This window comes from Taeniopygia guttata, chromosome Z (assembly GCF_048771995.1).
Source record: "Taeniopygia guttata chromosome Z, bTaeGut7.mat, whole genome shotgun sequence".
Taxonomy (NCBI): Eukaryota; Metazoa; Chordata; class Aves; order Passeriformes; family Estrildidae; genus Taeniopygia; species Taeniopygia guttata.
In genome coordinates this window covers 3368784-3381153 of record NC_133063.1, presented here as the reverse complement: position 1 = coordinate 3381153, position 12370 = coordinate 3368784, and the positions used below count along the sequence as shown (strand labels likewise).

General features: G+C 52.0%; 1 protein-coding gene across 1 annotated transcript in view; it reads left to right on the top strand.

The window, feature by feature from the left end:
• Window positions 1-10720: 10720 nt before the first annotated feature.
• SMAD4 (SMAD family member 4) overlaps window positions 10721-12370 on the top strand; it is a 35247-nt gene continuing 33597 nt past the window's right edge. Inside the window, exon 1 of the mRNA XM_072922461.1 lies at window positions 10721-11035. Coding sequence (XP_072778562.1) covers window positions 10787-11035 — 249 coding nt within the window. The 5' untranslated portion in view covers window positions 10721-10786. The remainder of the gene's footprint in view (window positions 11036-12370) is intronic.

The following is a 12370-nucleotide window of genomic DNA, read 5'->3' as shown; positions in this document are numbered from 1 at the left end:
TCCTGAGGGAGCTGGGAAGGGGCTGGAGAGTTCCTGAGGGAGCTGGGAAGGGGCTGGAGAGTTCCTGAGGGAGCTGGGAAGGGGCTGGAGAATCCCTGAGGGAGCTGGGAAGGGGCTGGAGAATCCCTGAGGGAGCTGGGAAGGGGCTGGAGAGTTCCTGAGGGAGATGGGAAGGGGCTGGAGAGTTCCTGAGGGAGCTGAGGGGGCTCAGCCTGGAGCAAAGGAGGATCCCCAGGGATCTTTTCCCTCTCTGGAATTCCCTGCCAGGAGGGGACAGTTGGGGAGGATTTGGGATCGCCCCAGGGAACAGGGACAGGAGGAGAGGGAACGGCCTCAGGCTGGGCCAGGGCAGGCTCAGGGTGGGCAGCAGCAGGAATTTCCCCATGGAAAGGGGCTCAGGAACTGGAACTGCCAGGGAGGTGGTGGGATCCCGATCCCTGAAGTGTCCCAGGAGGTCGGGACGTGTCCCGGAGAGCTCCGGGGGCTGGCAGGGTGGGGAGGGGGCACTGCCCGCACTCCTGGTCCTGTGGGGGTGTCCTGCATCCAGCGGGATCCCGTGGGATCCACTGGGACCCAGTGGGACGCTGTGAGATCCAGTGGGATCCCGTGGGATCCAGTGGGACACTGGGAGATCCCATCGGATCCAGTGGGATCCAGTAACATGCCATAGGATGCTGTGGGATCCAGTGGGACGCCGTGGAATCCTATGGGATCCAGTGAGATCCAGTGGGACGCTGTGGGATGCTGTGGGATCCCCTGGGAAGCTGTGGAACACTGTGGGACACTGTGGGATCCAGTGAGACCCAGTGAGATCCAGTGGGACCCAGTGGGATGCTGTGGGATCCCGTGGGACACTGTGGGATCCCCTGGGATGCTGTGGGATCCCATGGGACGCTGTGGGATCCTGTGGGATCCCGTGGGATGCTGCCGGATCCCACTGGATCCAGTGGGACTCGGTGGGATGCTGTGGGATCCCGTGGAATGCTCAGAGATCCCATTGGATCCAGTGGCATCATGTGGGATAATGTGAGATCCTGTGGGATCCCGTGGGATCCAGTCGGATGCAGTGGGACCCAGTGGGATCCCATGGGATGCTGTGGGATCCCGTGGGACGCCGTGGGACGCTGTAGGATTCAGTGGGACCCTGTGGGACACTGTGTCACCCCGTGGTACGCTGTGGGATCCCATGGGATCCCGTGGGATCCCGGGGCACGCTGTGGATTCCCTGGGATCACTGTGAATCCCGTGGGACACTGTGGATCCCCTGGGATCCCCTGGGATCCCTGTGGAATCCCGTGTGATCCCCTGGGGTCACTGTGGATCCCCTGGGATCACTGTGGGATCACTGGGATCACTGTGGGATCCCAGGGCATGCTGTGGGACGCTGTGGATCCCCTGGGGTCACTGTGGATCCCCTGGGATCACTGCGGGATCCCGTGGCACGCTGTGTGATCCCGCGGCACGCTGTGGATCCCCTGGGATCCCCTGGGATCCCTGTCGATCCCCGGGATCCATTGGGACCCACAGGACCGCCGGTATCTCAGCACGGACCTGCCCGCCCGCCCGCCGCTGGCCGCAGCGCGCCGCCCGCAAACCACAAACACAACGCGCCCGCCCGCGCCCCTCGGGCCGCCGCGCAGGCGCCGCGGGACCCGGATGTGGCGCATGCGCGGCACGGGCGGCCCGGACGCGTCGGCGGCGGCGGCGGCACCGAGCGGAGAAGGCGGAGAGCGGCAAACGGCAAACAGCGGAACGGGCACGGGCACGGGCAGCGCCGGACCGCGGGCACGGCCGCAGCCCCGCCCGGCTGCCCTGCCAACACCGGCTGCCCTGCCCGCAGCGCCGCCCCGCCCCGCCGAGCCTGGGGGCGGAGGCCCCGGCCTGCCCGCCGCCCCTCACGGCGGCCTCGCACAGGTAAAGTCAGTCCCGCCGGGCCCGGATCCCCTCAGGGAGTCATTCCCCGTCCCTCCGGCACCGCCACAGCTTCCCTGCCCTGCTTATAACCCCTTTTCCCCGCGATAAGCCGCGATCCCTTCGGCAGCGCCTGCCCGGCCCGTCCCAGACCGCGGTGTGCCTGAGGGGAACACAGAACCGCTCCGTAACCATAGAGAACTTTGTGGTGTTATCTCCTAAAGGATACACAGCCGGACTGTGCCCGGCGGACATGGCCCCGCTGTCCGCACTGGGGTTAGTGCTGTGGGATCTGAGAGGGTGTTAGTGAGAGATCCCTAAAGAGTGTGTTAGTGATGGATTCTGTCCCAGCTCACAGCTCCTGTCCCAGCTCACAGCTCCTGTCCCAGCTCACAGCTCCTGTCCCAGCTCAGGGCTCCTGTCCCAGCTCAGGGCTCCTGTCCCAGCTCAGGGCTCCTGTCCCAGCTCAGGGCTCCTGTCCCAGCTCAGGGCTCCTGTCCCAGCTCACAGCTCCTGTCCCAGCTCACAGCTCCTGTCCCAGCTCAGGGCTCCTGTCCCAGCTCACAGCTCCTGTCCCAGCTCACAGCTCCTGTCCCAGCTCACAGCTCCTGTCCCAGCTCACAGCTCCTGTCCCAGCTCACAGCTCCTGTCCCAGCTCACAGCTCCTGTCCCAGCTCAGGGCTCCTGTCCCAGCTCACAGCTCCTGTCCCAGCTCACAGCTCCTGTCCCAGCTCACAGCTCCTGTCCCAGCTCACAGCTCCTGTCCCAGCTCACAGCTCCTGTCCCAGCTCAGGGCTCCTGTCCCAGCTCACAGCTCCTGTCCCAGCTCAGGGCTCCTGTCCCAGCTCAGGGCTCCTGTCCCAGCTCACAGCTCCTGTCCCAGCTCACAGCTCCTGTCCCAGCTCAGGGCTCCTGTCCCAGCTCAGGGCTCCTGTCCCAGCTCACAGCTCCTGTCCCAGCTCACAGCTCCTGTCCCAGCTCACAGCTCCTGTCCCAGCTCACAGCTCCTGTCCCAGCTCACAGCTCCTGTCCCAGCTCACAGCTCCTGTCCCAGCTCACAGCTCCTGTCCCAGCTCACAGCTCCTGTCCCAGCTCACAGCTCCTGTCCCAGCTCAGGGCTCCTGTCCCAGCTCACAGCTCCTGTCCCAGCTCAGGGCTCCTGTCCCAGCTCACAGCTCCTGTCCCAGCTCACAGCTCCTGTCCCAGCTCAGGGCTCCTGTCCCAGCTCAGGGCTCCTGTCCCAGCTCACAGCTCCTGTCCCAGCTCAGGGCTCCTGTCCCAGCTCAGGGCTCCTGTCCCAGCTCACAGCTCCTGTCCCAGCTCAGGGCTCCTGTCCCAGCTCACAGCTCCTGTCCCAGCTCAGGGCTCCTGTCCCAGCTCACAGCTCCTGTCCCAGCTCAGGGCTCCTGTCCCAGCTCACAGCTCCTGTCCCAGCTCACAGCTCCTGTCCCAGCTCAGGGCTCCTGTCCCAGCTCACAGCTCCTGTCCCAGCTCAGGGCTCCTGTCCCAGCTCACAGCTCCTGTCCCAGCTCACAGCTCCTGTCCCAGCTCAGGGCTCCTGTCCCAGCTCACAGCTCCTGTCCCAGCTCAGGGCTCCTGTCCCAGCTCACAGCTCCTGTCCCAGCTCAGGGCTCCTGTCCCAGCTCAGGGCTCCTGTCCCAGCTCAGGGCTCCTGTCCCAGCTCACAGCTCCTGTCCCAGCTCACAGCTCCTGTCCCAGCTCACAGCTCCTGTCCCAGCTCAGGGCTCCTGTCCCAGCTCACAGCTCCTGTCCCAGCTCACAGCTCCTGTCCCAGCTCACAGCTCCTGTCCCAGCTCACAGCTCCTGTCCCAGCTCAGGGCTCCTGTCCCAGCTCACAGCTCCTGTCCCAGCTCACAGCTCCTGTCCCAGCTCACAGCTCCTGTCCCAGCTCACAGCTCCTGTCCCAGCTCAGGGCTCCTGTCCCAGCTCAGGGCTCCTGTCCGAGGTCGGGTTTTTTTGGGGTTTTTTGGGTTTTTTTGGGTTTTTTAGGGTTTTTTTTAGCGTTTTTTGGGAGTTTTTTGGGGTTTTTTTCGGTATTTTTTTGTTTTTTTAAGGGGTTTTTTTTTCTTGTTTGGTGGCTTTCTTGGAGTTTTCTTAGGGTTTTTGGGGGATTTTTGGGGAATTTTTTTTGGTTTTTTTAGGGTTTTTTTTTTGTTTTTTGGGGGTTTTTTTGGGAGTTTTTTTGGGGTTTTTTTGGGTTTTCTTGGGGGTTTTTTGGAGTTTTTTTGGGGGTTTTTTGGGATTTTTTTCAGGGTAATTTCAGTGTTTTTGGGGTTTTGGGGTTTTTTTTTGGGGGGGAGGTTTGGGTTTTTTGGGGTTTTTTTGGGGGTTTTCTTGAGGTCTTTCTAGGATTTTTTGGGTTTTTTGCTGGTTTTGGGGTTTTCTTTGGACTTCTTTTGGGGGGATTTTTTGGGTTTTTTTGGGGTTTTTTTGGGCTTTATTGGGGTTTTTTTGGGGATTTTTTTGGGTTTGTTTGGGATTTTTTTGGGTTTTTTGGGTTTTTTGGAGTGTTATTTGGGGGTTTTTGGGGGTTTTTTTGGTTTTTTTGGGGGTATTTTTGGGTTTTTTTGGTTGTCCCAGCTCACAGCTCCTGTCCCAGCTCACAGCTCCTGTCCCAGCTCACAGCTCCTGTCCCAGCTCACAGCTCCTGTCCCAGCTCACAGCTCCTGTCCCAGCTCACAGCTCCTGTCCCAGCTCAGGGCTCCTGTCCCAGCTCACAGCTCCTGTCCCAGCTCAGGGCTCCTGTCCCAGCTCACAGCTCCTGTCCCAGCTCACAGCTCCTGTCCCAGCTCACAGCTCCTGTCCCAGCTCAGGGCTCCTGTCCCAGCTCACAGCTCCTGTCCCAGCTCACAGCTCCTGTCCCAGCTCAGGGCTCCTGTCCCAGCTCAGGGCTCCTGTCCCAGCTCACAGCTCCTGTCCCAGCTCAGGGCTCCTGTCCCAGCTCAGGGCTCCTGTCCCAGCTCACAGCTCCTGTCCCAGCTCACAGCTCCTGTCCCAGCTCACAGCTCCTGTCCCAGCTCACAGCTCCTGTCCCAGCTCACAGCTCCTGTCCCAGCTCACAGCTCCTGTCCCAGCTCACAGCTCCTGTCCCAGCTCACAGCTCCTGTCCCAGCTCAGGGCTCCTGTCCCAGCTCAGGGCTCCTGTCCCAGCTCACAGCTCCTGTCCCAGCTCACAGCTCCTGTCCCAGCTCACAGCTCCTGTCCCAGCTCACAGCTCCTGTCCCAGCTCACAGCTCCTGTCCCAGCTCACAGCTCCTGTCCCAGCTCACAGCTCCTGTCCCAGCTCACAGCTCCTGTCCCAGCTCACAGCTCCTGTCCCAGCTCAGGGCTCCTGTCCCAGCTCACAGCTCCTGTCCCAGCTCACAGCTCCTGTCCCAGCTCACAGCTCCTGTCCCAGCTCACAGCTCCTGTCCCAGCTCAGGGCTCCTGTCCCAGCTCAGGGCTCCTGTCCGAGGTCGGGTTTTTTTGGGGTTTTTTGGGTTTTTTTGGGTTTTTTAGGGTTTTTTTTAGCGTTTTTTGGGAGTTTTTTGGGGTTTTTTTCGGTATTTTTTTGTTTTTTTAAGGGGTTTTTTTTTCTTGTTTGGTGGCTTTCTTGGAGTTTTCTTAGGGTTTTTGGGGGATTTTTGGGGAATTTTTTTTGGTTTTTTTAGGGTTTTTTTTTTGTTTTTTGGGGGTTTTTTTGGGAGTTTTTTTGGGGTTTTTTTGGGTTTTCTTGGGGGTTTTTTGGAGTTTTTTTGGGGGTTTTTTGGGATTTTTTTCAGGGTAATTTCAGTGTTTTTGGGGTTTTGGGGTTTTTTTTTGGGGGGGAGGTTTGGGTTTTTTGGGGTTTTTTTGGGGGTTTTCTTGAGGTCTTTCTAGGATTTTTTGGGTTTTTTGCTGGTTTTGGGGTTTTCTTTGGACTTCTTTTGGGGGGATTTTTTGGGTTTTTTTGGGGTTTTTTTGGGCTTTATTGGGGTTTTTTTGGGGATTTTTTTGGGTTTGTTTGGGATTTTTTTGGGTTTTTTGGGTTTTTTGGAGTGTTATTTGGGGGTTTTTGGGGGTTTTTTTGGTTTTTTTGGGGGTATTTTTGGGTTTTTTTGGTTGTCCCAGCTCACAGCTCCTGTCCCAGCTCACAGCTCCTGTCCCAGCTCACAGCTCCTGTCCCAGCTCACAGCTCCTGTCCCAGCTCACAGCTCCTGTCCCAGCTCACAGCTCCTGTCCCAGCTCACAGCTCCTGTCCCAGCTCAGGGCTCCTGTCCCAGCTCACAGCTCCTGTCCCAGCTCACAGCTCCTGTCCCAGCTCACAGCTCCTGTCCCAGCTCACAGCTCCTGTCCCAGCTCAGGGCTCCTGTCCCAGCTCACAGCTCCTGTCCCAGCTCACAGCTCCTGTCCCAGCTCACAGCTCCTGTCCCAGCTCACAGCTCCTGTCCCAGCTCAGGGCTCCTGTCCCAGCTCAGGGCTCCTGTCCCAGCTCAGGGCTCCTGTCCAAAGTCAGGTTGTTTTGGGTTTTTTGGGGTTTTTTTGGCAGTTTTTGGGGGTTTTTTTGGGTTTTTTATAGTTTTTTTGAGGCGTTTTTTGGGAGTTTTTTGGGGTTTTTTTTGGGATTTTTGGGCTTGCTTGGGGTTTCTTGGTGGTTTTTTTTGGATTTTTGGGAGGTTCTTTTGGGGTTTTTTTGGGGTTTTCTTGGGTTTTTTTGGGGGGGGTTTTGGGGTTTTTTGGGGTCTTTTTTCAGGGTACTTTTAGTGTTTTTGGGGGTTTTGAGGTTTTTTTGGGGGGGAGGTTTGGGTTTTTTTGCTGTATTTTGGGGGTTTTAAGGGGTTTTTTGTGGTTTTTTTTGGGGTTTTCTTGGGGTTTTTTTGGTTTGTTTTTGGGGTTTTTTTTGGGTTTTATTGGGGGTTTTTTGGGGATTTTAGTGGTTTTTTTGAGGGTTTTTTTTTAGTTTTTTTTGAGGTTTTTTAGTGATTTTTTTTGCGGTTTTTGGGGGATTTTTGGGTGTTTTTTGGGGGTTTTTTGGGTTTTTTGGGGGATTTTTTGGCTTTTTTAGGTTTTTTTGGGGTTTTTTTGGGAGTTTTTTGGGGTGTTATTTGGGGGTTTTTGGGGGGTTTTTTGGGGGTTTTGGGGGGGTTTTGGGGTTTTTTTGGGGTTTTTTTTGGGTTTTTTTTGGGGTATTTTTGGGTTTTATTGGGGGTTTTTTGGGGATTTTAGTGTTTTTTTTGAGGGTTTTTTTTTAGTTTTTTTGAGGTTTTTTAGTGATTTTTTTTGCGGTTTTTGGGGGATTTTTGGGTGTTTTTTGGGGGTTTTTTTGGGTTTTTTGGGGGATTTTTTTGGCTTTTTTAGGTTTTTTTGGGGTTTTTTTGGGAGTTTTTTGGGGTGTTATTTGGGGGTTTTTGGGGGGTTTTTTGGGGGTTTTGGGGGGGTTTTGGGGTTTTTTTGGGGTTTTTTTTTGGGGTTTTTTTGGGGTATTTTTGGGTTTTTTTGGTTGTCCCAGCTCACAGCTCCTGTCCCAGCTCACAGCTCCTGTCCCAGCTCAGGGCTCCTGTCCCAGCTCACAGCTCCTGTCCCAGCTCAGGGCTCCTGTCCCAGCTCACAGCTCCTGTCCCAGCTCACAGCTCCTGTCCCAGCTCACAGCTCCTGTCCCAGCTCAGGGCTCCTGTCCCAGCTCAGGGCTCCTGTCCCAGCTCACAGCTCCTGTCCCAGCTCAGGGCTCCTGTCCCAGCTCAGGGCTCCTGTCCCAGCTCACAGCTCCTGTCCCAGCTCACAGCTCCTGTCCCAGCTCACAGCTCCTGTCCCAGCTCAGGGCTCCTGTCCCAGCTCACAGCTCCTGTCCCAGCTCACAGCTCCTGTCCCAGCTCACAGCTCCTGTCCCAGCTCACAGCTCCTGTCCCAGCTCACAGCTCCTGTCCCAGCTCAGGGCTCCTGTCCCAGCTCAGGGCTCCTGTCCCAGCTCACAGCTCCTGTCCCAGCTCACAGCTCCTGTCCCAGCTCAGGGCTCCTGTCCCAGCTCACAGCTCCTGTCCCAGCTCACAGCTCCTGTCCCAGCTCAGGGCTCCTGTCCCAGCTCACAGCTCCTGTCCCAGCTCACAGCTCCTGTCCCAGCTCACAGCTCCTGTCCCAGCTCAGGGCTCCTGTCCCAGCTCAGGGCTCCTGTCCCAGCTCAGGGCTCCTGTCCCAGCTCACAGCTCCTGTCCCAGCTCACAGCTCCTGTCCCAGCTCACAGCTCCTGTCCCAGCTCAGGGCTCCTGTCCCAGCTCACAGCTCCTGTCCCAGCTCAGGGCTCCTGTCCCAGCTCACAGCTCCTGTCCCAGCTCAGGGCTCCTGTCCGAGGTCAGGTTTTTTTGGGTTTTTTGGGGTTTTTTTGTTTTTTTTTTTCGGTTTTTTTAGGGGTTTTTTGGGGCGTTTTTTGGGGATTTTTTGCTTTTTTAAGGGGTTTTTTTTTGTTTTCTTGGCGATTTTTTTAGGGTTTTTTGTGGATTTTACGTGGGATTTTTTTGGGTTTTTTTAGGATTTTTTTGGGTTTTTTTGGGGGGTTTTTTGAGGTTTTTTTCTGGGTTGGTTTGGGTGTTTTTAGCGTTTTTAGTGTTTTTTATGGGTTTTTGGGGTTTTATTGAGGTTTTTTTTCAGGTGTTTTTCACGGTTTCTTTGGGGTTTTTTTGGCAGGTTTTTTGAGGTTTTTTAGAGTTTTTTTGCACGTTATTTAAGGGATTTTGTGTGTTATTTTTGCTTTTTTGAGGGTTTATTTTGGGGGCTTTTTGGTGTTTTTGGGGTTTTCTTGGGGCTTTTTTGGGGTTTTTTCTGGTAGTTTTTTGGGTTTTTTTGGGGATTTTTGGGGTTTTTTTGGGGTTTTTGGGGTTTTCTTGGGGTTTTTTTGGTTTGTTTTTGGGGTTTTTTTAGGATTTTTTGAGGTTTTTTTGGGATTTTTTTGGAGGTTTTTGGGATGTTATTTAGGGGTTTTTTGGGGGTTTTTTGGGGCTTTATTGGGTTTTTTTCGGGGTATTTTTGGTTTTTTTTGGTTGTCCCAGCTCACAGCTCCTGTCCCAGCTCACAGCTCCTGTCCCAGCTCAGGGCTCCTGTCCCAGCTCACAGCTCCTGTCCCAGCTCACAGCTCCTGTCCCAGCTCAGGGCTCCTGTCCCAGCTCAGGGCTCCTGTCCCAGCTCACAGCTCCTGTCCCAGCTCACAGCTCCTGTCCCAGCTCACAGCTCCTGTCCCAGCTCACAGCTCCTGTCCCAGCTCACAGCTCCTGTCCCAGCTCACAGCTCCTGTCCCAGCTCACAGCTCCTGTCCCAGCTCAGGGCTCCTGTCCCAGCTCAGGGCTCCTGTCCCAGCTCAGGGCTCCTGTCCCAGCTCAGGGCTCCTGTCCCAGCTCACAGCTCCTGTCCCAGCTCAGGGCTCCTGTCCCAGCTCACAGCTCCTGTCCCAGCTCACAGCTCCTGTCCCAGCTCACAGCTCCTGTCCCAGCTCACAGCTCCTGTCCCAGCTCACAGCTCCTGTCCCAGCTCACAGCTCCTGTCCCAGCTCACAGCTCCTGTCCCAGCTCACAGCTCCTGTCCCAGCTCACAGCTCCTGTCCCAGCTCAGGGCTCCTGTCCCAGCTCAGGGCTCCTGTCCGAGGTCAGGTTTTTTTGGGTTTTTTGGGGTTTTTTTGGGTTTTTTTGGGTTTTTTTTGGGGTTTTTTAGGGTTTTTTTGAGGCGTTTTTTGGGAGTTTTTTTGGGGTTGTTTTTGGTTGTTTTGGGGTTTTTTAGGTTTTTTTGCGGGTTTTTTTTGGTTTTTTGGAGTTTTCTTGGGGGTTTTTTTGGGTTTTTTGGGGTTTTTTTGGGGTTTTTTGGGGTTTATTTTTGGGTTTTTTTCTGTGTTTTTTGGGGATTTTGGGGTTTTTTTTGGGGGGTTTTTGGGGTTTTTTGGGGGGTTTTTTGAGGGTTTCTGGGGGTTTTTTGTTTTTTGGGGGTTTTTTGGGGGGATTTTTTGGGGGTGTTTTTAGGTTTTTTTGAGTTTTTTTTTATTTTAGGGAGGGGATTTTTTAGGGGTTTTTTTAGGTTTTTATGGAGTATTTTAGGGGTTATTTGGGGTTTTGGGGGGGTTTTTTTGGGGTTTTTTTGTGTTTTTTTTTTATTTTTGGGAGGTTTTTTGGGTTTTCTTGGGGTTTTTTTTGGGGTTTTTTTGGGGTTTTTTTGTGGTTTTTTTTCAGGGTAGTTTCAGTCTTTTTGGGGGTTTTGAGGGGTTTTTTGGGGGTTATGGGGGGTTTTTGGGGGGCTTATTTGGGGTTTTCGAGGGTTTTTTTGGGAGTTTTTTGGGTTTTTTAAGTTTCTTTTGGGGTTTTTTTGAGTGTTGTTTTGGGGTTTTTTTGGGATTTTTTTAGTGGTTTTTTCTGTACCTTTATTGGGTGGTTTGGAGTTTTTTGGGGTTTTTTGGGGTGTTTTTTCAGTTTTTTGGGTTTTTTTGGGGTTTTTTGGGGTGGTTTTTTGGGGGTTTTTTAGGGGGTTTTTTGGAGGTTTTTGGGTTTTTCCGCGGGTGTTTTTTTTGGTTTTTGGGGTCTTTTGGGGGTTTTTGGGGGGGTTTTTTGTTTGTTTTTTTGGGTTTTTTTGGGGGGTTTTCTGCAGTTTTCTGGGGTTTTTTGGGGGGTTTTTTGGGGGTTTTTTCGGGGCGTTTTTAGGCGTTTTTTCGGGGTTTTTTTGGGTTTTAAATAATAAAATAAATAACTAAAAAAATAAAATAAAGAACTAAAATACTAAATAAAAAAATAAAATGAAAAAATAATTTATTATTTTTTTCCTCTTAAGTTTTACCAAAAAACGGACCATCCACCACGATCGTATCTATTCGTCAGCACCGAAAAATCACCGAAAAAATCAACTTTTAACCCTTAAAAATCCAAACTAAATGGACAATATGTCTCTGGCCAACACCCCGACCAGCAACGACGCGTGTCTGAGCATCGTGCACAGTCTGATGTGTCACCGTCAGGGCGGCGAAAGCGAAACCTTCGCCAAGCGCGCCATCGAGAGTCTGGTGAAGAAGCTGAAGGAGAAAAAGGACGAGTTGGATTCGCTGATCACGGCCATCACCACCAACGGGGCCCACCCCAGTAAATGTGTCACCATCCAGAGGACTTTGGATGGCAGGTTGCAGGTAAATTGGATTTTTAAATGGGTTTTCTGTGTATCTTATAAGATATTATTTAGTTATATTCATATATATATGAAAAAACCCAAAAAAACCCCAAAAAATCCCATAAAAACCCAAACAACAGCAAAAAAAACCCCAAAACCCCCCTAAAAAAACCAAAAAAAACCCCAAAAAATCCCAAAAAACCCCAAAAAACCACCCAAAAAAATCCCGAAAAAAATCCCAAAAAAATCCCCAAAAAAACCCCCCAGTCAACAAAGAAAAACCAAAAAACCCAAAAAAAACCCCAAAAAAACCCAAAGAAACCCACAAAAAATCCACCTAAAAATCCCAATAAAATCCCAATAAAATCCCAAAAAAACCCAAAAGACCCAATAAAACCCCCAAAAAATCCCCCAAGTAAATAAAAAAAACCCCCAAAAACCAAAAAAAACCAAAAAAAAACCCCATGTAAACAAAAAAAACCCCAAAAAGCCCCCAAGAAACGCCAAGAAAAACCCCCAAAAAACGCCAAAAAAACCCCAAGAAAACCCCCAAGTAAACAAAAAAAACCCCCAAAAAACCAAAAAAACCCACCAAAAACCCACCAAAAAACACCCCCAAAAAATCCCAAAAAAACACCAAAAAAACCCCAAAAAATCCCAATAAAATCCCAAAAAACCCCAAAAAACCCCAAAAAAACCGCCCAAAAAAACCCCCAAAAAATAAAAAAAAACCCCAAAAAATCCCCAAAAAACCGCCCAAAAAACCCCAAAAAAACCCCAAAAAATCCCAATAAAATCCCAATAAAATCCCCAAAAAACCCCAAAAAAATCCCCAAAAAACCCCCCAAACCCGTTGGCCGAAGGCGCCATCGAGAGTCTGGTGAAGAAGCTGAAGGAGAAAAAGGACGAGTTGGATTCGCTGATCACGGCCATCACCACCCACGGGGTCACCCCAGTAAATGTGGCACCAGCCAGAGCACTTTGCATGGCAGGTTGCAGGTAAATTGGATTTTAATTTGATTTTTGGGTCGGTTTTGTGGTTGTTCTACAGGATTTTAATTTGTATATTCATATATATATGGAAAAAACCCCAAAAAACCCAAAAAACCCCCCAAAAAACAAAAAAAACTCAATAAAACCCCCCAAAAAACCCCAAAGAAACCCCAAAAAAAACCCCAAAAAAAAACCCCAAAAAACACCCAAAAAAACCCCCCAAAAAACACATAAAACCCCCTAAAAAACCCCAAAAAACGCCAAAAAAAAACCCAAAAAATCTCAAAAACCCACCAAAAAAAACCCCAAAAAACCCCAAGAAAATTCCAAGAAAAACCAAAAAAAACCCCAAAAAATCCCA